General features: G+C 44.0%; 8 protein-coding genes across 8 annotated transcripts; 4 read left to right on the forward strand and 4 right to left on the reverse strand.

Moving 5' to 3' along the window:
* Positions 1-762: 762 nt before the first annotated feature.
* On the forward strand, positions 763-5,766 carry I203_104385 (calcium-translocating P-type ATPase, PMCA-type; the record flags this gene model as incomplete). Its single annotated transcript, XM_019144023.1, has 11 exons — positions 763-1,800; positions 1,869-2,457; positions 2,514-2,876; positions 2,939-3,828; positions 3,890-4,077; positions 4,139-4,270; positions 4,329-4,690; positions 4,760-4,852; positions 4,909-5,278; positions 5,351-5,398; positions 5,469-5,766. The coding sequence occupies 11 exons, from the start codon at positions 763-765 to the stop codon at positions 5,764-5,766; spliced, it is 4,371 nt and encodes a 1,456-aa protein (XP_019007072.1).
* An 804-nt stretch (positions 5,767-6,570) lies between these two features.
* Positions 6,571-8,281, forward strand: I203_104386 (uncharacterized protein; the record flags this gene model as incomplete). The annotated part of the gene is made up of 8 exons (XM_019144022.1): positions 6,571-6,816; positions 6,899-6,927; positions 7,013-7,095; positions 7,220-7,361; positions 7,446-7,561; positions 7,665-7,880; positions 7,956-8,117; positions 8,184-8,281. 8 exons carry the CDS (start codon positions 6,571-6,573, stop codon positions 8,279-8,281), a joined length of 1,092 nt encoding a protein of 363 aa, XP_019007071.1.
* A 237-nt stretch (positions 8,282-8,518) lies between these two features.
* Positions 8,519-9,553, reverse strand: I203_104387 (uncharacterized protein; the record flags this gene model as incomplete). The annotated part of the gene is made up of 1 exon (XM_019144021.1): positions 8,519-9,553. One exon carries the CDS (start codon positions 9,551-9,553, stop codon positions 8,519-8,521), a length of 1,035 nt encoding a protein of 344 aa, XP_019007070.1.
* Positions 9,554-11,697: 2,144 nt separating this feature from the next.
* On the reverse strand, positions 11,698-12,802 carry I203_104388 (60S ribosomal protein uL6; the record flags this gene model as incomplete). The annotated part of the gene is made up of 4 exons (XM_019144020.1): positions 11,698-11,744; positions 11,815-11,991; positions 12,087-12,300; positions 12,662-12,802. The coding sequence occupies 4 exons, from the start codon at positions 12,800-12,802 to the stop codon at positions 11,698-11,700; spliced, it is 579 nt and encodes a 192-aa protein (XP_019007069.1).
* Positions 12,803-14,741: 1,939 nt separating this feature from the next.
* On the forward strand, positions 14,742-16,181 carry I203_104389 (uncharacterized protein; the record flags this gene model as incomplete). The annotated part of the gene is made up of 6 exons (XM_019144019.1): positions 14,742-14,926; positions 15,020-15,076; positions 15,146-15,262; positions 15,375-15,439; positions 15,517-15,853; positions 15,965-16,181. 6 exons carry the CDS (start codon positions 14,742-14,744, stop codon positions 16,179-16,181), a joined length of 978 nt encoding a protein of 325 aa, XP_019007068.1.
* A 305-nt stretch (positions 16,182-16,486) lies between these two features.
* On the reverse strand, positions 16,487-18,341 carry I203_104390 (uncharacterized protein; the record flags this gene model as incomplete). The annotated part of the gene is made up of 7 exons (XM_065517522.1): positions 16,487-16,516; positions 16,608-16,656; positions 16,730-16,971; positions 17,099-17,169; positions 17,249-17,255; positions 17,330-17,438; positions 17,554-18,341. 7 exons carry the CDS (start codon positions 18,339-18,341, stop codon positions 16,487-16,489), a joined length of 1,296 nt encoding a protein of 431 aa, XP_065374340.1.
* A 630-nt stretch (positions 18,342-18,971) lies between these two features.
* On the forward strand, positions 18,972-20,832 carry I203_104391 (uncharacterized protein; the record flags this gene model as incomplete). The annotated part of the gene is made up of 7 exons (XM_065517523.1): positions 18,972-18,974; positions 19,076-19,122; positions 19,219-19,449; positions 19,732-20,024; positions 20,258-20,310; positions 20,498-20,530; positions 20,605-20,832. 7 exons carry the CDS (start codon positions 18,972-18,974, stop codon positions 20,830-20,832), a joined length of 888 nt encoding a protein of 295 aa, XP_065374341.1.
* An 803-nt stretch (positions 20,833-21,635) lies between these two features.
* I203_104392 (uncharacterized protein) lies at positions 21,636-24,239 on the reverse strand (the record flags this gene model as incomplete). The annotated part of the gene is made up of 5 exons (XM_019144016.1): positions 21,636-22,300; positions 22,404-22,593; positions 22,668-22,745; positions 22,815-23,871; positions 24,136-24,239. 5 exons carry the CDS (start codon positions 24,237-24,239, stop codon positions 21,636-21,638), a joined length of 2,094 nt encoding a protein of 697 aa, XP_019007065.1.
* Between the last annotated feature and the right edge of the window lie 827 nt (positions 24,240-25,066).

The raw sequence follows: 25,066 nt of genomic DNA on the forward strand, positions 1-25,066 counted from the left end.
ACCTCATATATCCCATATCTGTAACATCATTCAACTTGACACCTGTCCTTGTCGCGTGGGACGACTACGATTGTTAGGAAAAAGGAACAGGACAAAGCCAGAATATCTTGGCGTTTTTCAATCGAATGTGTGATCAGAGTGTTACAGTCACATTAGTTGAGTGAATCAATGCGTGGACTGCTCCTGCTCATCTCCTCTCGCTGCTTGATGGCGCTGTAAAGTCGACGTGACCCGCAATCGCTTTTGTGAGTATTTTCACCTTGTCTACTTCCTGCTTCCCATCATCATTGTTATCAGCATCGATCCCCACGTCTCACCTTGATTCACTCGTTATTTCCACATTCATACTACTATATAATATCCCTCAACTCGCCAAGACGAATCGCCGGCATCTATTATTTGTCCCCTCTTCTGGAGGATACAGTAAATAACGAGACTAATCTTCACCTGTAGCCCAAACTCGCACCGCCTTTACCTCCAACATCATCATCACCATCCCACTCCATTTATTATCCTTCCTCGTCCTCATCCCCATCAATCACATCGTACCATTCTATCAGTCCGGTAATTGAGGACCTCGATCGACTTATCATCAACCTACAAACGAAGAAAGGACACTGGGATCGACGACTCTGCTTCGGCAACAGCTGTGTAAAGTTGCCCGTCTGCCATTTATCAGATAAATAGCAGCCGAAATCTTTTCGATTACCTCGTCCTTCCACTCTATAATTCTTATTTCGCCGCTCATAACCCTCTCACACGATGACTCCTCCCCCGCCACTCATCATAACCACCGATTTGGATAATAACAACAATGATATCAATCCCAATACCAACACTCCTCCGGCTCTCGCACCTCCCATAGACGTAGATCAAGATCCTACCACGCCACCACGAGGTAGAAGTGGTAGTGTTCCCATCAGCGATCCCTCCCATCTTTCCCCATCTCGCAGTCATCTTCATCCTAATCAGAATACTCATTCACCCACTCCGTCATGGTCATCAGGAACTATACCGCCTTCACCGACTCTCACCAACTCGTCCGTGCACTTCTCAGAAGAGGCGGTCACACCTACTTCACCCGTTCATCGAACCTCACTCGCTTTGAGGGAAAATGACCCAACTGCCGATTCGGGTATGGAGACACTAAAGGTCATTGGGGAGAATGATCCTCAGAGACATAATAGAGGTTGGTCAATCGGGACTTGGTCATCGGAAGCTGGGACCGAAGAAGATCATTCCAACTTCGCCCCTGGCAAAACTACAAGCAAGGACAAGGATGCGTTGAGTAGGATAACCACCGGTACGACCGCCCACACAAAATCCGCTGAGAAATCCAAAGATAAGAAGGAAAAGAAGAAGAAGAGTAAGAAGAGTAAAAAAAGTAAAAAGGATGAGGATGGTGAAGGAGAGGAGGAAGAAGAGGACAGACCTCAGGCGGCTCATATAGATCCTGATAAGGATACCACGGATCCTACGCCGTTTAGAGAGAAACCATCTCGTTTAGCCATGCTGGTTGACCCCAAATCACTCGATGAATTGGAGAAGATCGGTGGTGTCGAGGGTCTCTTATCCGGTCTAGGTGTAGATGGTAAAACAGGTTTGCGAGTCGGAACGAACGAAGGTGCCACCGAAACCGGTGCGCCCAGAACTTCCTCGGAGATGCCAGGTGGTAATGAACCTCAATGGCATACCAGTATGGACGATAGAAGACGTATATACGGGAGAAACGAATTGCCTGAACGTAAAAGCAAAAGTTTATTATTGCTTATGTGGATTGCTTTCAAGGACAAAGTCTTGGTGAGTTTGTTGCCTACCTTTCCTTTGTTCATCTGTGGTCAACTGACTGATGCTTCGATCCTTTACAGATATTATTGTCTATCGCCGCTGTTGTATCTCTCGCTCTGGGTTTATATCAAGATCTCGGTACTCCACCAGAAATCATCTTCAATGATGAGTGTCCTGCGCCGGTGGGATGTGAGGAACCTCAAGTGGATTGGGTAGAAGGTGTAGCTATCGTCATTGCAATCATCATCGTCGTCATGGTCGGGTCCGTCAACGATTGGCAAAAAGAAAGACAATTCAAGAAACTTAATGCTCAACGTGAAGATAGAACCGTCAAATGTATCAGAGGTGGTAATGAGATGGTTGTCAATACTAAAGACTTGGTGGTTGGTGATATCTGTTTATTGGAACCCGGAGAAATTTTACCTGTCGACGGTGTCTTCCTGCGAGGTCATAATGTCAGATGTGACGAATCTGGTGCGACTGGTGAATCCGATGCTATCAAGAAATTCCCCTATCAAGAATGTATAGAAGAGAGAAATGCTGCTCAACCGGGGGATAAATTAAAGAAAGATTGTTTCCTCATTTCCGGTGCCAAAGTACTGGAAGGTGTAGGAGAATATGTCGTCATTTCAGTCGGTACCAATTCTTTCAACGGTCGAATCATGATGTGTAAGTTTATCTGGCCGACTCACAGAATCGACAAAATCGCTGACTCGTTAATATAGCTATGAGAGGCGATTCCGAGAACACGCCGCTTCAACTCAAGCTCAACAAACTTGCCGAATTGATTGCCAAACTTGGTTCTGCTGCTGGTCTCTTACTCTTCACTGCTCTCATGATCCGATTCTTCGTTCAACTCAAGACCAACCCCGATAGATCTGCCAATGACAAAGCGCAATCATTCATTCAGATCCTCATCATTGCGGTCACCTTGATCGTTGTGGCTGTTCCTGAAGGTTTACCGCTTGCTGTGACCCTCGCACTTGCTTTTGCCACCAAGAGAATGACCAAGCAGAATCTTTTGGTTAGAGTGTTGGGCTCTTGTGAGACCATGGCCAATGCTACTGTTGTCTGTACGGATAAGACTGGTGAGTGATAAATTTTATCGCATCACCTACAACTATGACCAATGGCTCATCATGTGTTACAGGTACTCTCACTCAAAACGAAATGACTGTTGTTGCTGGATCTCTTGGTGTTCACGGTAAATTCGTCAAGAACCTCTCCGATAACGCTTCGAGATCCAACGCGAATGATGTGGAGGGTGAGCAAGTACGGGAAGATTTCGCTTTCGAAATGGACGAGATCAACAATGTTGCTTCTTCCGAACTCACTAGCCTACTCAATGAAGCCATCTGTATCAATTCTACTGCTTTCGAAGATAAAGACGAAGATGGAAATCTCAGCTTTGTAGGAAGTAAGACCGAAACCGCTTTGTTGAAATTTGCCAAATCATCTGGATGGGCTGATTGGAGGAAAACCAGAGAGGCTTATCAGGTGATTCAAATGATCCCCTTCAGCTCGGAACTAAAAGCTATGGGAGTAGTGGTCAAGATTGGAGATAGGTATAGACTGTATATCAAAGGTGCTAGTGAAGTCTTAACCAAGAAATGTGTCAAACACGTTGTGGTATCGCAAGATCAGTCGACGGATAATGGACTACAAACTGTCGAATTCAATGAGGAAATCATGAACAACATCATGAAGACTATCATCTTCTACGCCAACCAGAGTCTGAGAACTATTGCTCTTTGTTATAAAGATTTCGAATCATGGCCACCCAAGGGCACTACCCAAGTGAACGCTACAGACGAGGTACCCTACGAATTCATCGCCAGAGACATGACATTGATCGCTGTGACCGGTATTGAAGATCCCCTTAGACCCGGTGTGAGAGAAGCGGTGGAAAAATGTCAAAGAGCTGGTGTAGCTGTCAAAATGTGTACGGGTGATAATGTACTCACTGCAAGATCTATCGCCAATCAGTGTGGGATCTTCACTTCTGGGGGTGTGATCATGGAAGGTCCATTGTTCAGAAAGGTAAGCCCTTCATACTTCTTCGAAGCTCATCGTCAGCTGACCCATGTACGAATCTCTGCAGCTGTCCGATGCTGAAAGACTTGAGATTGTACCTCGACTTCAAATCCTCGCTCGATCTTCTCCCGAAGACAAGAGACTTCTCGTACACACCCTCAAAGGTATGGGAGAAGTAGTCGGTGTCACTGGTGACGGTACGAATGATGGTCCTGCTCTCAAACTTGCTAATGTCGGTTTTGCAATGGGTATCGCGTGAGTCACCACCACCCCCTGTTCTGTGCTCAGTAATGATACTGACTGATTGTGATATTAGTGGTACGGAAGTTGCCAAGGAGGCTTCGGATATCATCTTGATGGATGACTCGTTCAAGAATATTGTACTTGCCATTATGTGGGGTCGATGTGTGAATGATTCAGTCAAGAAATTCTTACAGTTCCAAATCTCGTAGGTTCTGTTATTCTCATACATTTGGGCCTCGAGCTTTGCTGATCGAACACGATAGCGTCAACATCACTGCTGTCGTCATCACTTTCGTCTCGGCCGTTGCATCAAGTGAAGAACAATCTGTACTCACCGCTGTCCAACTTCTCTGGGTCAACTTGATTATGGATACCTTTGCCGCTCTCGCACTTGCTACCGATCCCGCTACGGAAACATCACTCGATAGAAAACCAGATAGAAAGAACGCCCCTTTGATTACCGTCGAAATGTTCAAGATGATATGTGTCCAAGCGCTTTATCAGATCATCGTCTGTTTGATCCTGCATTTCCTCGGTTTAAGGATTCTCGGTTTACCTCATACGGATCAAAACAACACTGAATTAGGAGCTTTGGTATTCAACTGTTTCGTATTCTGTCAAATATGTGAGTCAGCTAAATTCACGATTGTCGGGCGCACCAAAGACACAAGCTGACATCAGATGAATAATTGAGTCAATCAACTTAATTGTAGACGATTAGATAGGAAACTGAATGTTCTAGAAGGTTTCTTCAGAAATTACTACTTCATCGTTATTTTCCTCATCAGTGAGTTTATTTGTTCTCTTATCAAGTACGCATACTAATCACGATTCGTGATGTAGTGGTCGGCGGACAGATCTTGATTATTGAAGTCGGTGGAGCCGCCTTCCAAGTAACTCGACTTGGCGGACGAGACTGGGCAATCTCATTGATCATCGGAGCCATCTCCCTTCCTATTGGTGCTGTCGTCCGATTGTTACCCACTGGACCATTCGAGAAAATGCTCATCAAATTGAGAATCTACAACGATCCAAACAAGTTACCGGTCGTCGCTCCTGAAGTCGAGGATGAGAAATACGAATACAACCCGGCTATCAACAAGGTCAAGGATAACTTGTCGACCTACGCTAATATTAGAGGAGGTCGATTGAGAGCTAGTTCAATTGTAGCTAAGAGTAGATCAGCACAGATGAAAGAGGCCGATATTCAATTGTAAGTGACCTTTGCAAAGATCGAATATTTGAAGATGGTTACATGTTTGACTGACTATCTATCTTCCTATAGACCCTCGTTATTGACTATGGTCCCAACTCTGATCGCTGGTACAGTTGGGTAAGTTCAGCGTAGCATGTACCTTCACATAAATAGGTATGTGAGCTGATATTCGATTTGTTTTGATTAGTGCCGGTGCACACTGGGTTCATCAAACTGGTTCAGCATCCCTCTCCAACCCTGCTGGAGCCGATCCATCTAGGTCGACCGCTGAATTATTCCAGGGTAAAGTCCAATTACATCCGCAGACCGATAGAAACGATCCTCTCTATACCAAATTCGGTATAACGCCACCCTCACCTGTTGAAGCTGCTTCCATCGCTGCTTCGGCACCTTCTACGATGGGCAGGAGTCGCGGTAGATCCCAGCAGAGGGACTTGGAGAAAGGTGGTCATGGTCAGAACGATCAAGAGGTATTGAGGGAATAGGGAATAGATACATCGTCATCTACCTCACCACGGTGGGATGGCTCGTCCAGAAAAAAAAAATAAAAAATCATAGTTCCGTTGTATATAGATAATCTTTGATTCCATTTCACGAATACATACATACACGCTCATTTCTCCTTTATAGCATGTCATCTCATTTATAGATACCCCCTCCTGAGTTTCCGATCTAATACACAAAAATGTTTTCATAGATGATATACTATACTTTGCTTACCAGCGAATCCTTATATGATTCATGTAGGATTGGTGATTCTAGATCAAGCAAGCCTGAGTGAGGATAAAAGATGAAATTGATATAGATTGATTGACATCTATGTATCACCGATACTTTTTAGTGTTCAACGTCATGCCTGTTCAACGCAACAACATGAGAACACCGCTTCACTGCCCTCGACTACTCTACTGTATTCGGTGATGCGGTTCCAGCATACGTGTGTGGTGTGATGCAGCGGGGTGGAGTGCTTAGAGTTCGGTGGAGGGCTGAGTGGAGGGAATGGAGGGAATCAAAGGATTTATAAGCTGAATTCCCGTGCGGCGAGTTCCGCTCGTTATATCGAGAATCAGGTATTTATCATCCAGCATGATTTGGAGGCGGTTTTGTTTGTTTTCATCATTCATCGATACATCTTGAGGAGATGCTGTATGATAGTGAGAAAGGTATAAGTAGGCTGGTATGAGCATATATATCACTAACACTTCTGATCATTGACTAACAAGCAATATATCTCACATACATACTTTACATTGACTTCGTAAATACTAAACTGACCAAATTCAGCAATCATGTCTTCCAGCGAAAGACCTATCGTAGCTCTCACTGGCCTTAATGGGTTCATCGCGATTCACGTTGCCCTACGATTTCTCAAAGAAGGGTATGACGTGAGAGGATCAGTCAGATCGATATCTTCCGTTGAGAAGATAAAGATTCATCCTGTTTGGAAGGAATGGTTCGATCAAGGTAGAGTAAAAGTGGTGGTGGTTCCTGATCTCACGGGTGACTTGACGGAATTACTCGACGGAGTCGAATCTGTAAGTAGGACAAGTTCTACCGAGCCGGTCGAATCGAGGGGCGGTTTGATAGTCAAGGTGCTGATGAGTGATTGGGAGATAGGTCATGCACTTGGCTGCCCCTGTCACTTTGTGAGTCAGGACACATGATTCGCACAACTTGCGATGGTGTGCGAAAGAACAAGGCTGACTGGTGATACATATTAACCTACGGCAGGAACTTGAAATCTTATGAAGAGTTTAAAGGTCCTACAATCCAAGGGACTCTATCGGTACTCAATCAAGCTACTAAATTCAAGAGTGAGTCGACAGTGGCAGACCGAAATTAGGAACACTTGACTTTTATGTTGTAGTCTTTTCTTCAATGTGCTCTGATTGTACCTAGCTGACCATATCGTTACCTATACTCTTTGTCCTGTTACAGCTATCAAAGCCATCTCTTTGATGTCTTCCATGGCTGCCCACTTCAACCCCGTACCTAATGACCAACAACTCGGTGCCGTTTACACCGAAGACTCGTACTTCCCCTACGATGAAGAAACAGTTAAGAACTTTGACCCTTCAAAGTCAGTAAGCTAGCCAAGGCAGCAAGCACCGACACTATCAACGGGATGAGGCAGCTGACGGATCATCAATCAATTCAACAATAGTCCATTCGCAAACGTGATTTGGTACTGCGCAGCAAAGAAATACTCCGAATTGGCCGTCAAAGAATGGTTAAAGGAGAACAAACCTTCTTTCTCTGTTGCCTCTTTGGCTCCTCCCAGTAAGTGCTGTACCTTTCTACCCCTTTCCTTCCACTGTACTCTGTTGAAAATACGTATAATATTAGTCTGAGCGGATGTTGATGTTCGGTTGAATTTCCTTAGTGACTTACGGACCATTGCTTCACCTTTCGTCCGTCGCCGAGTTCAAGAACGGTGTAAGCGGATCTCAACCTGGCTGGTTATCACTGATCAAGGGTAAAGACGCGAAAGTGATTCAACCTGAATCGACCACTTATGCGGATGTTAGAGATGTCGCTGAGGCATTCTATCAAGCTGCTATCAAGCGAAAGAATGGGATTTACCTCATTGCCAGCGACAGTGAGTGCCACAGTGCGACTGCACATGTGACGGACACAAATTAATTAGCTGTACCGTATTTTGCATCTACTCTAGTCTACACATATCAGATGTTCGCCAACGAGTTTAGAAGACAAAGACAAAGACCGGACTTGGACGCCTATTTCCCATTGGGTAATCCCTCTGAACCTACTCCGAGAGAGCAGAACTTTTGGACCATCGATACTAGTAAATCAGTCAGGGAGCTTGGGCTGGAATGTAAGTATCCTCCCCGATTTCGATCTTACATTTCCTGACGCGCTGAATTTCTTCGATCATGAATAGATCATACTCTTGAAGATACGGTCAGGGTCACTCTTGAACATTATGAGAAAATTGGGGTGTTTAACGAGCAACCTGGGAGCTGGGCTGAGAGAGTTTAAGGGTTAAATCTGAGCAGCCACTATCGTGGATAAAAAACGATTTCTTTTTTCAATAGAACATACGAACAGTACATTGTAGCTCATTGAGATACTTGTATGCATCAAAATGCAGTATATTTACAAATGAGACATTGAATAGTGACATATAAAATTATCGTGCATTCTTGCAGTAGTTCTTCTTGTGGCTGAACCAAGGCACCCTCGAGTCTTTGAATGTCGAGATTCCTCTGCATTTATCTACAGATCGTCAAGCACACTGGCCAAGTCATCCAAATCCAACGAAGACCCTTGCGCACCACGGGATCTCAATGTTTTGAAAGCGTTCTTGACTTCTGCCGTGATCTTGCCCCAGGCTTCACATGTATTTCGATACTCATGATTGGGCTCGACGATACAGAAAAGGGTTTTCAATTCTTCCTTATGAGTTGCAGCTGACGCGTAAAGGGTTGTCAACCTATCTCCACTTGCCGCTAGTTCTCTCTCCCAATGTGATCGTTCGTCACCTATACTAAACACTGGGACGGATCCAAACAAACGTAAAAAGTCTTCACATTCGCTTTTCAGCTCAGTTAAAATTCGTGTGGCCAATTGGATCGACTCAGACTTGTATGGAGCAATATCATCGTTCCAGTTGAGATAAACTTGATCCATAATGTGACTCAAGTTTACAATAGCAGCTTTGGACTCTTGCAGTTCATCAACACTTTTATTGATCAATGCTTGTGAACAAGTCCTGGCGGCCCGGAGAGTCTGATTGTACGATCTCATTGCTTGATGTACGTTTCCTAACCCTTCTATCCCCCTTGTCCTCTTCCAATCCTCTGGATCTTGACGAAATTCTCTGTGCCTTTCGGAAATGGTATTTGTTTCTTGGACGATTTCGTCCAAAGCGGCGCTCAACCAATTAGACGCATAGGGTAAGATCGTATTGTCCATTTGATTAGTTACAGTTTGTTTGCGAGAATGAATATGGAAAGCTCTTTGTATTTCCACACAATTGGGATCACCCAATTTGTACCATGAGTATACCCCAGAAATCCTGGCAGCATCGTACGAAGTATCACTCGATGATACCCTGGCTAACATTCCCTTCTCTTCGTTGCCGAGCGTCCCTTCCATACTCATTTGCAACGCTCCCAATGGTTGAGAATATCTTTCCAGTTCCTTTACGTTCTTTTCCATCAAATATATCGACTTGAGGAAAGTTTCGACCTCGGTCGGCGCGACACTCTTGAGGGATTCTACTGACATCAGGTCTGAAGAAATATTCATGTTGGAACGGCAGTAACAGGTCAACGATGCTGTGTAGCTCGCTTATGATGACCGTCTAAACAGCTTGACGACTCAGTTACTTACCTCATTCACCTGCTCAATTGTCAGGACGAAGAAAGATGAAGGACATCCATACACAGTGGCGAAGATCAAGCTGTCGCTGGTGAACTTTTGAGAAGACTTGTACAAGGGATTATCCAGAAGCTTGACAGATGTAAGACGACAACGAGACCCGAAGTGACTTTTACGAGCAGCGAGTTGAAAGGAGAAGCCTACAGGAGAAAAGAGATAGAACGTCCCACTTCCCTTTCAGCTTGAAGGCACTTCTTTTCGAGCTGACGAAGGAAAGTTGTGCTTGGCGTCTGTCCGAGTTTTCCACCTATGTGATTACAATCCCTTCTACGGACTTCAGAATAATGTGTCGAAGCTTGTCCAAGCTCTTGCTTCTGATTTTTTTACCCAGAGGGTCAGACTTTCGTCGGCATTCGAAGTAGCCTCGCTAGCAGACTGACAGGGCCGAGGAGGGTGCACCGGAATAAATTGGGATCGAAGAGATCCCATGGTGGCGAGAGAGAAGATTGGGACTGGACTGTACAAACCAACACACTGCGATATCATGTGCGGCAATTGGCAAAGTATTCACAATATCGAATCAGTCTTGGATGTCGCTTGTACTTTCACTGTGGCAACATGATCCCCTCATTCCTTCATACGCCTCGCAGATCGTAGTCTCAGGTGATACTGCAGAAGATGGCAGAACGATACCTCCATTCATTACACGGTAATTCCGATAATTAGCTGTTGATCTTCTCTTCTTCTAGCTTCTACTTCCATTCACTCCTCTTGTAGATGCATCATGAAAGAATTTTCCATTTGCTCAAGTATGGCATGCTCTTTTTTCATTCAATGACGTGCAGGGATATAAAGGGGAAGGAATTAGAAACATCAGCAAACAAATCGGTATAAGCCAAGGCTGATCTTCACGAAGCCATTGGACCAGAAGAAATAGAAGAAAACGACCAATTCTGAAGAACGGGAGAAAAATCAACTTGATTCGCTGCATTTTCAGTATGGAACAAGCTCTTGACGAGATGTACGATCAGAGCGGGTATGATATCTGCCAAACACGTATCATCGATCAACTCGAAGAGACGATTACGGCCGTTCGACAGACTAGGATCGATTATCTCAATAGATACTCCTACTCCATTCAGAGTGATTCGGATGCATGGCGGGGCTCTCAACAACGGGCGAGGGATGGGATCTCAACTTGGAACTCAGATATAATTCAAGTATGGGATCAACGAACGGCAGAGGATCTTCAGTCGAGGTTCGATGTTGAATTCCAGTCTCTGAAGAATGCAAGAAACGGTAATAGGCGGACTTGAATTTTACAATGAGTGTCACGATGTTATATTATCCGTTATATAGTATCCTTGCTCCATGCTTTACTGCTTCATCTTCTTCTGTACTTCATCCTAAAATTGAGTAGAGCATCATGCAATGACTTGGTAGCTGATATAGCCTCACTTGACGTGTCCTGTGTACCGATGCTGTCTATTATCCCCCTGAAAGTGCTAGCAAGACAGGTCAGGTCAGATTGCAGCTGATACTGTAGTTAATCCAGATCACGAAATCGAAATGGGGCTGACGGGGACGCGGCGTTTCCCATATTCTATGACCGTCGGTGGAAGTTGGGAATGTTATGCCTCCATAAAGCAATGAAATCCGAAAGGGGATGCTCTTAATAGGAATTGCAACATTTGTACTGTAAATACACCGGTCAGTCGTAAGTCATCAGTCACACCCAGTACGACCTAGCTCTGGCTCGGTCACTTCCTTCCTGAAGATCGAGGACCCCAAGCATCAGATCAGTATCAAAACCCCGATCAGTGACAAAGTAGAGAAATGGAAACGAAAGATTGTGCGTCAATGATGTTACATCGTCGTCTACAATCTGATAATAAGGAAAACCTCTTTCAACCACTTCTCAAGGTGATCCTATCAAACGTAAGGCGTCGACAAAAGGTTTTGTGATCGTCAATAGAGACTCCCACGTGAAACAAACTCCCTCCCCTTCCCAAATCCAAATGCAAAAGTCAAATCCTAAAATCAAAAGAAACCGATATTGATTGCATTTGCATTTATACTTCTTCTTGAACAACGGTTGTTCGTTCGGAGATATAGATACCTAATTAAAGAGAAGCATAATGTATCAGATGGATGAGAATCATCAGGTGTAGTCACGATAGGAAACTCACCATCCAAGAACTTTCGGATATCCTTCTCCTTGACTCTACATTTATCGGTGATGGAAGCGGCTGATTGGGAAACTTTCTCGATATCGTTACCGGAGATGAGGAGTTCATCCTTGACATCGGACATGGCAACGGTCACACCTTCGAGCATAGGACAATCTCGGACGAATTTCTCGCCCACTAAACATATCCAAAAAAAAGATATTTATCAGTAAGAGTAACGATGTCGAATTGGAAGGCGAGGGAAAGAAAGGTAGACTCTAACTCAAACTAACAGAAGTTTCGGATTTGGATGGATTTACCACCGTCACCTGGGATAGCGTTGATGGGGAAATGCGCGTAAACGAGTCTCATCTTGTAAAGGAATCCCTTGGTGACACCGGTGATCATGTTCTCAACCAAAGATTTGATGGTTCTAAGACAAGCGACGTGCTTTCGGGCACCGTGCCAGATGGTGAAGACAACTTGTTGAGACTTGGATTTCTTGACCTGAACGAAAGCGGAAAATTTCGTCAGCATAAAACCTTCATGAGAAATTGAGAATGACAAGTTGTTTAGATGCAAGTAGGACATCATTCAAAACCCCTGTTGATTCTTCCCCAAATTGTTCAATAGCATAATCGAAGTTTGGATTACGATTGAGATGTAACCACACGATGGAAAACCAGTATTCTGCTATTCCACCTTTCCGATATGATGCCTAAATCTACCTCACTCCCAACGCTTCGAGTACAACCTCTCTCCCATCCCTTCTACTGCTTCCCTTCCCGACCTGACCACCAGCCTCCTTCCCAAAAATCTCCAATGTCCCACTTGCATCTTATATCATTCCATCCGAGAGCACACTCACAAGTTGGATATCCATTTGGATGTGACCGACATTCTTTGTGATCTTTCCTCTGGGACCTTCAACAGTGATGTTTCTAGCCTTGAGGGCGACGGTGACACCCTCTGGAACGGTCAAAGTCTCAACGGAAGAGATGTCCTTCATTTTAATCTACAAGTGTACGTGTATGGTGTTGTTGTTGGTATGAGAAGGATGTTTGGCGATTTTGTTGATAGATTGATCAATGGATCGAACGTCGAGCAAGAAGGAAGATAACAAATGAGCAGACAGGTCAGTTCCTCTCCTTCTTTCTTATGTGTGCTACCAAAAGGCTGAGCTTACGAGTTTTTAGTGTTGATGGTTGAAGAAGGTATAGGATGATCTCTAACACCGATATCAACAATGATCGATACGATAGGATTGCACTGCACCACCAAGCAAGCAAGCAATCCAATGCTCTGCTGGCTGCAATACCATCTCCCATGCACACACACATCTCAAAAACTCAACAAGCTCACAGAAGCGGCGAATAGCGCCTGAGTGACATCGGTGATATGGTGGGTGGCAGAGTTTCGGTGATATGTTATCACCGATTGCCGCGGCGAGTGAGTGAAGTGATCTTCGTCCACCGTTATTCGCATAACTTCGGTTACAGTCAGAAGTTGGGTGACAATCCATGAACCATCTTGTACCCGCAATTGTATACATGAAGACAATGATCATGATGGGCCTTACCTTCACGTCAACGAGCAAAGGGACTTGTTTTTATCTACATATCTACGATGACCGTTCGGTACGTCAATCTTTCACTACACAGTAGTGAAGTTATCTACTATAGGTCTCATATAACCATCAGGTAATCTATCGACCAATCCCCTTCTTTTCACTTCCGTCTTCATATCATCCCATTCCCTATACGAGGTGACCATCTCATGTTCCTCCGAGAGCTGGGGTATAATATTCCTGTAGTTGTGTCTTCGCCTCAGTACATCACTCTGCGCCCGAAACATATCTTCGAGCGTGATTCTATATTGACTCTGAAAGGACGATTCACCATACCTTGAAGAAGGGTATGCATTCGGATACATCATTTTCGTTTGAGCAGAGAACATTTGCTGAGTCAGGTCATTAGCTTTGCTCAAACGCTCATATAGATCCATGATTGTCCACTCATCTTCACAATGAGTCAGTAACCTCCTCAAATCGACCTTGTCGTCATCTATAGATAGACCGTGTGCTATCACCCATTTCAATCCTCTTTCAACATTGTCGAACTCTTCCTTGAATCGTTCAGCATCCGGCCAATCTATTTCCAACTCTTCAAGAAATTTACTGTGGAGGGTTCGTATGGTACTTAAAAAATCGTTGGTGGACGATAAGACGAGGTCTCGAGTCAAGTCATATCGATATTGAGTCCAGCTATCTCCTTCGATTTCGTGCTCATAAAAGAGCAGTGTTCAAGGTACAAGTCTCAATGGACTTTTGGGATATGTCGATTATAATGGCGGGATCAGTCCGATCAACCTCTCAAGAAGGAGAGGGTATTTGGTATTTCATAGGTTTTAAGAAGGGTCAGCCATTACTCCATAATAGTCAGATGAGAAGCTCCTTTGAGATGTTTCCACTTGAATCGTCGACCGCCTTCTTTGTCAACCTGACCACACAAATGGCACAAATGAAGCCAGTGATGATGCACATGGCATCGGTTGAAACGAGTAAATCGATCTGCCAATATATTGTGTGTCTTTTGGATGACTATGCAAAGTCTCCGCAAAGGGAAGTCAGTGAGTGCATTGATACTTTGCCTTGTCACATCCGACGACTGTGAACGACGACCGGAAATCCTGACTCGTACACAAATACACATAGATAATCTGAAGGCGATAAGATAATTCTTCCATGTGGTGATGGGAATTCCAACGGAAACACAAGATCTACGAGTATCCGGTTCGAAATCGTCATCGCATCGCATCACTCGATCCATGGATCCATGGATGTCCACCAGTGTCAGCTCAGCACTACGAGTAGTCTCCTGCTTTCTTTCATCGCTCTACATCCCAATCTGATCATCGATACAAGGATACAAGGATATCTATCAGGAGAGATGACCACCTACCCACCATACTCTTCTTTGCCAATCAACAAGTCCGGACCACCCCTAAACGCTTGGGGTCTATACGGACAAGATGAAGGTGGTCAAGATGAAAAAGGAAGATTGAACTTGATTACTCCTCAAAGCATCAAGAGTGGTAAGGATACGATTACAGAAGGGATAGTAGTAAATCTCAAGTGGGTATCAGTGATTGATCGCATATCAGATCGACCCGATGCCATTTGATACAATCCAATGCAATGTGTTAACATATGTTGTCCTCGTTGTAGTCTACCATTATCGTTCTTCCCTGTTCATGCCTCTAGATCACCTATGGAACATGAGATGTAAGTGGCTAATCATAATCATCTTCCGATCATGGCAGTGAATTTGATCCTGTGAATTGCAATTTATAGTAAATGCTCTGGACATTCCAATGACGATATCTTACATTTCAATACTCAATGCTCGACTCAATGGGATGGTTTCAGACATTATGCTTACCAGAATTGGCCAGAGGAAGGTAGATTCACGTGAGTCCCACCTTGCCTCATACTTTCATTCAGATGGGTGCTCGTAAGTGTAAGTAAATAGGCGATATTTCAGTATAGCTAATGTTCTTTTCCATTATTGATGTGGACATAGTTTTTATGGTGGGATGGATATCAAGGAAGCTAGTAATTTGACAATCAAGAAATATGGTATACACAGTGAGTCTGATCTTCGATCACTCCGAACTGCAGCCTGTATGGACAAGAATATTGATGATTTTATATCTATGGTATAGATTACGCCGAAAAACCCATAACATCCCGAGCTCATCTACTGGACATCCCCTTATACCTTTCCAAACACAACCTCCCATCTATCGAACCATTCTCCAACTCGGATCCTATCCCCGTATCGACCCTCAAAGAATGTGCAGAAGAGTATGGCGTGCTCATCGAACCAGGTGATATACTCCTAGTAAGGACGGGATATACCGAAGCTATACTTTCTCAAAGCCAACAAGAAAGAGAGGCTTTGAGGAAAAGGGAGAAAAATGAAAGTTGCGGTGTGAAAGCTGATGAGGAGCTGTACAAGTGGCATTGGGACAATGGGATCGCAGCTGTTGCAAGTGATTGGTAAGTTTTGTTTAGTGTGTAACACATCAGTATGATGTAATATGATTATGTCTATCTCAAGATCCTAGGATCCTAGGATCCTGACTGACTTGTACTTCACATGTCCAACAGCCCATCATACGAAACTTGGCCTACTGCCCCGGGTGAACTCTCATGTCATCAAGTTTTCCTAGCCGGATGGGGATTACCCATAGGAGAGTTATTCGATTTACGTGAATTGTCCAAACAATGTCAGAAATTAGGTAGATGGACCTTCTTCTTGACTAGTATGGGATTGAACGTTGAGCGAGGTATAGCTACGCCTCCTAATGCTCAGGCTATTTTATAAAGAACTGGAGATGATCACCTCAGTGGCGGATCTTGTAACAGGATTTGTTGGAATGATGAGGAAAAAACAATGAGAAATGAAAAGCCAATTCATCAGATATAGAATAATACATGAACGTAATGATGAGAATGTCATTAAGCGTAACGATTTAGTAAGAATGATATGATATTTATCTGACAGTTCAATATGATGATGAGCAATGATCAACCGATCGTTCGTTCTCCCGATCTCGGTCCGACGTCGATACACAAAATTCCATAGCCATAGCCATTTCCATTTCTCCTCTTCGTCCCAAATTGCATACTCTAACTAGGCGCATCAAGGACCAACTCCATCTGTAATCAATGACAACAAAGTCAGCTTCAGCTGTATGCACCGTACGAGGATCGTAGGTCCGGTTCGGCAGTAGGAGGAGATCAGACTTACAAATTGATTGTAATCTATTGTTATATGACCTTGACCATTCGTATCGAGTCTAGTATATTATCAGAATATGAAATGATCAGTTCATCTGTCCGACTTATGTCTTATATTCTATCATTACTCACCTCCTGAACCCTTCCGTATAATGTTTGACAGTCACACAAGCCATCAAAAACCTATCGAAACTTATTCCCTTATTTTGCTGGCTGTTGACTGACGTAGGTGGAGGAGCGAATCTCTTTTCTAACAGAATGACCATCTCTTTAGGTAAGGAGAACCCAAATCCTAAGAGGGCGTTGTGCAATTCTTTACGATCGATTAAGCCGGAGTTGTCACGATCGAATCGACGGAAGATACCGTGCCAATCCTACGTAAACGGAGGGTAATGCGTGATTGGACAATATTCGAAAAAGATTGAGGAAGAGAAATAAAAAGATGGTCAGGTCAGCATCAAACTGGGGGGTTATGATGGATGATTGAATGGACTATCTCACCTGGATGTATCTGTACAATCCCTCGAATTCCATGAAATTGATTGTGCCGGATTTATCAGTGTCGAAGATGTCTTTAGGTATCAAGTATGAATATCAGTGTACAAATTCATTCGTCCCCTTGGACCCAGATCATGAGTCGGGCAAACTCACTCATTAGCTAATGGGAGTTTACAATTCACACATGTCGTCAGCTCATCCTTTATTATGGTATACACTATACTCTTAACTCACCATCTTGACTGCATCCTCCCTAGCATCCATCATCGTATCTTTCGCTAACAATCTTTGCAGGTCATATGCACTGAGATCACCGGTTCGGGACGAGTCGAATTGAGAGAACCTGCATCCATGTCGATACTCGATCAGCTGACACCCTCCTTGTAGTATATCGGTGAGAAACTAGGCTGCGTGGGCTGAACATATAGTCGGAAGAGATAGGCAATCAATGTACTTACATTCTCTGCAGCTCAGCATCATCCGCACCTTGCTGTTGCTGTTGTTGAGGAGGTGCGGGAGGTGGACTTTGTGATTGTTGCCATTGTTGTTGTTGTTGCTGTTGCTGTTGCTGTTGAGGCGGGGGTGGTTGGTTATATTGGTTTTGACTCCATCTCTGTTGTTGTTGAGGTGGTGGACCTTGTTGTTGCTGCTGCTGTTGATATCCCTGTGGAGGACGACCCATGGAATTGGGTCTTTGACCATATCCACCTTGACCTTGACCAGGTGGTCCACCTTGCTGTTGGTGGAATTGTTGTTGTTGACGAGGATCGAACCCGCCCTGTTGTTGAGATTGAGGTGGTGGGGAAGTGTACTGTTGTCTGGGAGGCGGTGGACCATTATATCCACCTGGCTGTTGGTTGTATCCTCCTGAACCGGGTGGACGGTGGTTCTGCGGAGGTGGTTGATGGTATTGCTGTTGCTGTTGTTGTTGGGGAGGAGGAGGTTGATGATATTGCTGTTGTTGTTGTTGTTGAGGGGGAGGGGGGTTAGCTTGAGCTTGAGCTTTTGCAGCTTCTTCTGCTCTCTTCTTAGCGTATCTCTCCTCGTACCTCCTCCTAGCTTCGTCGCTTGCCGAACCGTACGGAGATGGTGTGGCCATGAACCCCCCTGGAGGTGGCATGTTCTGCTGTTGTCTAGGTGTAGGATTCCTCTGAGAAGGAGGCTGAGGTGATGATGTATCTCTCATTGCTCGATCTCCGATTGCGAACGGTGAATCCCCTCCTGAAGGTCTGCCAAGGTATGCCATGGTGATCAGGGGTTATTGGATGGCTGAGCGGAGTGAATCGAATGACGAGATTGAGATCAGATTGAATATGAAAGGGGAAGGGAGTCGGTGTTTGTACTTGCAACGGATGGCAAAGCGATGCTCTGGATATAGGATGATAGCTGTGTGATCTGTGGTCTGTGACTCTGTGATATGCTATTATGTTGTATGGTATGGAAATGAATGATGAATATGCTGCTGTGTCTTGTGTCTCGTTCTCTCTCGATGGTAGTCGCGCTCGTCCCTCGTTTGTTGTTTGTTTTTACCTTGAATTGATCTCTCGATCGCTGAGCCTCAATTAGCGGGATCAAAATGTCCCATTAGCCAGTGTGTGAATATCCCTTGTAATGTATTTCCAGTCATTTATCCTGTTTAGGAATTGTATTACGCGCGTCACATCATATCACAAGCCTATACATACACCTGGCAGCATACCACTTTACTCCCAGCGAGAGACACTCACCTCAACACTTTGACCTCATCATACATCATCGTCATATCATTCAATTCGACATTACATAGCATACACAGCTACATCATATCATACGACACTCCCACCATCTCTCATTGCTCTGCTCACTTGACTCTCACTATATAGATTGATCATTAACAATGGTGAGCCTCTTACCCTACGACCACACGAGCACAACCGATCTGAACGGTAGTGATGATGACGATAATGGTGCCAACACCTTAACCCTCTGATCCCTTTGTAGTCTGCTCCTGCCGCCAACGATCCATTATCAGGTCACCCAGGACATCTGTAAGTGTATCAACCTCCTCATGTAGCTGTAGCTGTAACCAGCCATATCATGTTGTCCATATCAATCTGTTGATATGTTGTTTGTACACGATACAGTTCCCAATCTCAACAAGCCACCTTGACCAAATTCAGAGAAGAACTCACCGCCGAGGGGTCCATCCCAGCCAACAGAGATGAAGTAGTAGCCAAGTTAGGATACGACAGATTCGATGATCAAACTCTGTTGAGATTCTTGAGAGCGAGAAAGTTCGATATACCAAAAGCTAAATTGATGTGGAACAATAATGAAAAGTGGAGAAAGGAATTTGGAGCTGACGATATCGCTGCGTGAGTCCTGCTTTGCTCATAGGACCATATCTTATACGACGTTGCTTTGAGTGGGGTTGGCAAGGATGGATGGTGAAGGACAGGTGGTATGGTATAATGACGATCCAATCTTTGTGTGGGGTGGTGGTCCGTAATGTGGGAGCTGTACCCTGTATATCTATCCGATCTATCTTTAATCCTTGTATCCTCCGTTTCATCCCATTCTATCAAACCATCCATTCTTACATATATAAACCGGATCATAAGCTACTTCACCTTTGCTAATACCCCACATGTCACTAGGAACGGCTACGATTACCCCGAACAAAGAGAAGTCAACAAATATTATCCTCAATTCTACCACAAGACCGATAAAGATGGTAGACCGATATACATCGAACAATTGGGTAAACTCGATATAAGCAAGTTGTACGCCTTGACCACTCAAGATAGACAATTACATCATTTGGTTCATGAATATGAGAAATTCTTGAAATCGAGATTACCAGCTTGTTCAAAGGAGGCTGGTCAGTTGGTGGAGACCTCTTGTACGATTTTGGATTTGTATAATGCTGGTATCAGTAGTTTCTATAAAGGTGAGTTTTGGGTTTGAGTTTGGGTTTTGAGATGGTATATTTAGGAGAGAAGAGAGAAGGATTGGTGGATGGAAGGATGGAAGGATGGAAGTTATTACCGAGTGGATGTGTCTGGAGTGATGGTGGTTGAGGAACTTGCTACTGTGCAGAAGAACGAAACGGCAGAGAAATAAAGTGGAAACAATACGATCTGCAAATAGTTCAATAGGCTAATGTTCATATTCGTGTCATAGTGAAAGACTACGTTGGCGCGGCCAGTTCAATCGGACAAAACAACTGTGAGTGTGTGATCTGGCACTGGTCGAGCATTCCAGCTGATGATTCGTTTGCTTCTATCCAGACGTACGTGTTACCTCCTACTCGACGCTCGGCGAGATAACGTCAAACGAAGTGATCAGAATTAAGATACAAAGGGATGTGAATAATTAGCTGACCATCATTTGCTTATTCTTTTTTTTTTCACTGCTTCTTAGCCTGAAACCATGGGACACATGTTCATCATCAACGTAAGTTTCAGGCTCGTCCTCGAACTGATCATATCAATATTGACGTGGTTTTTTTTCACCATGCGTGTATATAGGCACCATACCTTTTCTCGACCGTCTGGTCATTAATCAAACCATGGTTAGACGAAGCCACAGTCCGTAAGATCCATATCCTAGGTAAGAATTACAAGACGGAATTACTCCAATACATCCCTGAAGAGAACCTGCCTACGGATTTGGGTGGGAAATGTAATTGCCCTGGTGGATGTAGTTTATCAGATGCCGGACCTTGGAATCCTACTCCTTCTGCTCCTACCGCTTAGTTGAGTTTGATTGGGTATGTGATCAGGTAACTAACTGTTGATGGGATGAAATACTGTGAGATGGGATGGGATGGGATGTTGTTGTAGATGTAGTTTGTCAGATGAAGGTGGATGGTGTTATAGAGGTAGAGAAAGGGTATCAAGCTCAACCTTGCTTTTTAATGATGATTCTATTATTATTTAGATAAAAGATAAAAGATAAAAGATTTGATAAAAAATGTTCACAAGTATTTATTTGCACTTATGATTCATACATTCGCATACAACATGAATTGGATATACGCATACAAACACCCACAGAGTAAGTCAGATCATAATGGCAAGATCCAATTGAACTAGATCGAGATCAGCACAGTGTATTGTTGATCATCATAAATTCATCTAACCGCATATATTCACGTGTTCGCTATCGTAACTAAGTATTGTACCATAATAACTAACGAAAGTCGAATAATACATATAGATATATCGTATCCAAATTTAGTAAAGAGAAGAAAAAAAATCGCGACAAGACGAGGTTCATCGCTCAAAGTTAAGCCAAGTCAAGATTCCAAAAAGAGTGTAAAATGAAAATTTAGCATATTAAGGAGGCGATATCATATAAAGTAATAACGATAGACTTCCAGAACCAGAAAGAAAGAAAGAGCTGAAAATAAAGAACAAATGTCCTTGATGAGCAGAGAGATTCGTGTATGATGTTTGTTTAAATTGATCTTCAAATTCGTTGATGGTCCAGTCGTTTATGTACATTCAATGTTCGTTTATTCGTCGTTATGTACAATTGCCAAATCCATCGTAAGTTATTAGACTTGTTCAGACTTCACCACGCAACCATTTCCATTCCTACTATCTGTATTATTCATATCGTTGATCGATACTTGGGATTGTGATTGACCATCTGCCGAACCTCCGACTTGTAGTTCTTGATTGTTCGATTGAGATAGGGAGTTAGCAGACGAAGACGAAGATAGAGATGGTAATAGTTGAACGTCGGAATGTCTTCTCGTGGAATTCCAATTTCCAGGAGAATCAAATCCATTATTGATATTGTGATTATTATAGTTGTTGTTAAATTGATTGAATTGGGATATTGGACCAGCGGAGGAAGGCATAATGGGACTGACTCTGACAGGATGCGAGTACGTCCTTCGATTTGCATAAGCATGAGCATAAGGTGATGAGCCGTGTCCGTGATATCCTACTCCCACGCCTACACCTCTGATAGGCGATGAAGACGAATAATCACCTCCATCTAGAGTCGTGGCTGACAACGAAGATACGGGAGTGTTGAGCAGATGTGAATGGGAGGATGGGGAAGTTTGGTCCCACATTCCCGAGCTTATGAACTTTCGAGGTCCAGTACTTGACGGTCCGGACGAGGGGAGTAGTGTTGATGAAGGTGACTTATAGCTTGATGGGAATTGGAAAGTAGCTGATACAGGCGTAGCTTGAGAGGGTACATTGGAGTCTGTAGCGGGAGTATACATCAGCTTTTTCCCATTACGTTGCCAGCTGAAGAGCTTTGTTTCATGAATATAATGATAGTCAAGAGCAGAACTTATCCAACTTACACGGTGAGAGAGGTGCGGGACTTCCATCACTATCATCTCTCATGACCTGTAACTGAGGTGGAATTTCCCTTCGATACGATCCAGTGGTAAGACCAGGAACAAGAGTCTGTTTTCTTAATTTCTGATCATCGTTCTGTGGTGGTCTCGGCTTATGATGGGTTCTTTCAAAGATACCACATTTATTGCATAGCTATAATAGTCAGGTAAAGCATGTCAGTCAACCACCCGATCCAAGCGGAGAATGGGAACCTTGGTAAGACTTACGATTTTACCTGGGTGAAGAAGTGATTTCCGCCAGCTAGGTGGCGATTTATTGGTACAGTTGAAGCACATCCTTTTGAGCTGTGTGTAGAGGCATGCAGAAGATGATCAGCTATATACGGTACATGTCAGGGAAAATATCTAGCTCACCTCGGGAGTCTGCTTGACCTCAGCATCAGTCGTAAATGATATAATCTCATTACCACCAGGTTCGTCGGTACCACTACCAGTACCACCTTTACCTTTCTTTGTTATCTTCGGTTTCTCTTCGTCGCTTGTCGATAGTCTATCAGAGTTATCAGGAGATAAACCCAAACTTGGTCTGTCCCATCGTTCCCCATTCCCACCTCCAGCAGTGGTAGAGCTCTGACCACCTGGTGTACTTGATCTTCTATCGGTTAACCTTAAACTATTCTCACCACCGCCCAAAATACCTAGAGGTGATATCGTGCCTTGACCATTACTTCCATTCCCATCTATCCTGCTTCGCAAGTCCGAAGTAGGCTGCCAAGAGGGAAATGCAGAAGGTTGAATCGTGCTGGGTGTATTAGGTTGATGAGGCGGTGGTTGAGCTCCAAAAGTCGGAGTACCTCCATTGCTGTTCGATTGAGTGTTACTGCTATTGAACATTGGATAACCACCGGAAGGAGTAGCAGATAGTGGTGTCCATAGTTCGGATCCGGCAGAAGACGAGGTGGAGTTCTGAGTGATGTGGCCACCGGTATAGTAGGTTGAAGGTCTTTGATAAGGGGAATACTGGTTCATGGTGGGATACGAATAACCATAATGATTGTTATTCAATGGTGGGGGAGCTGAGCTCGCGTATGGAGGATTGATTCTCGGGTCGTTGTGACTGGCCAATCGTAAGGGTGGCAACATCATGTTCGGGGCTGAAGATGAGGTGGTTGTTGGCGTAGGACCATAATGAGGTTGGACCTGAGGTAAGGTCTGAGTTGGACTGTAATGAGATTGTTGCATGGTGTTAGGTTGTTGACCGATATGAACGTGAGCGGAAGGTGAGGAAATTGAATTTCTACTTGCAAAGATATTAGCTTCAGTATTGAGACTTGTCAAGATGCTTAACAGGGGAGGGAGCACGAACGATTGAAGTGATAGCGGTGGCACAGGACTGGGATTCTTGGGTGGCCAATTGTAAAGTTGATTGGGATTCGGTCCACTAGGTTGAGTGGGGGATGCGGTACTTCGTCTGAAGGGGAGAAGGAAGAAAATGAAAACGATCAGCAGGTGATCTATATGATTTGATTATACTGAAATAAGGTTCAGGAACTTTATCAAGAGAGGAAAGATGGTAAGATCACGACAAAAAAGGGAGAAGAAAGAGAAGGAAGGATGAGGGCGTAAACAAACACATGACAGTGTCAATCGTATTGCCTTTCTGGAAGGTCGAGATGCAGGTTGGGACGTTTGGGCAATCGGACAGAGGAAACTGAAGAGAGACAATTCCACTCACTCTTGTGAAACGCCCGAAGCGAACTGAGATTGAGATTCACTTGTTCCGTAGGTGTATGACGCCGAATGATGATGGCTCGCAGGTGGTTTAGGGACAAATGACATGGAGAGTGACAGACTGGGAAGAAGTGAAGTGGCAGGATAGCTGTAGAAGGGTGTTTCCAATAAGTCGTACTCTGAGATAGCTGAGGTGAAGTTAACGTTGCCACCGGGTCCGATTTTGAATGTGTACGGAATGAGAGACGAAGGCTGGTACTATAACGGTGAAGATGAATTATGGATCATTGAATGTGCTTGTAGGGGAAGAGGTGTATGTTGTAATCGAGGGATGAGATAATCACTCAAAAGAGCGAGAGAGATATTAAGTTCACCACCGACTGGGAAGAAGAGTCTGGTGACTTTTTATCTAGATTTAGCGGGTGGATGAACATAGGCGAGATCGAAAGGAATACAGGAGTGTGTGGGAGGATGTGATGAAGGGGATGTCGAAGATCGAGCAAGTGGTGAAGATCGAGCGAATAATTTTATATTAAAATCGAAGAAGAGTCAAAACACCAAGTCAGCGATGAAACAAGAATGCAATTTAGATTGAAAGCCGAAGTACAATGATGGACGATCTGATCAAGAGACTGTGATGTGATGATCAAAAGGTGAACAAGTCAAGATCCATGGATATGAGGAAAACAGGATATGAAGAATCGGAACAGGAGTGGAGATCGGTTATATGTATTAGATATGTATCAATGGTGTCAGGATAGAAAGGGATATCACCAACAAGAACGACAAGTGATGGTTGACGGTGGCGCAGGATATGTTGAGGAGGGAGGGTCTAAGTTATGAAGTAGAGTAGATTCGAAAGAGGCAAAAGGGGGAAAAGGAAGGAAGAGAGAGCACGAGCAGATGTGTGACTGTCAGAGACATACAACAACAGT

This window comes from Kwoniella mangroviensis (genome assembly GCF_000507465.2).
Source record: "Kwoniella mangroviensis CBS 8507 chromosome 1 map unlocalized Ctg01, whole genome shotgun sequence".
Lineage (NCBI taxonomy): Eukaryota > Fungi > Basidiomycota > Tremellomycetes > Tremellales > Cryptococcaceae > Kwoniella > Kwoniella mangrovensis.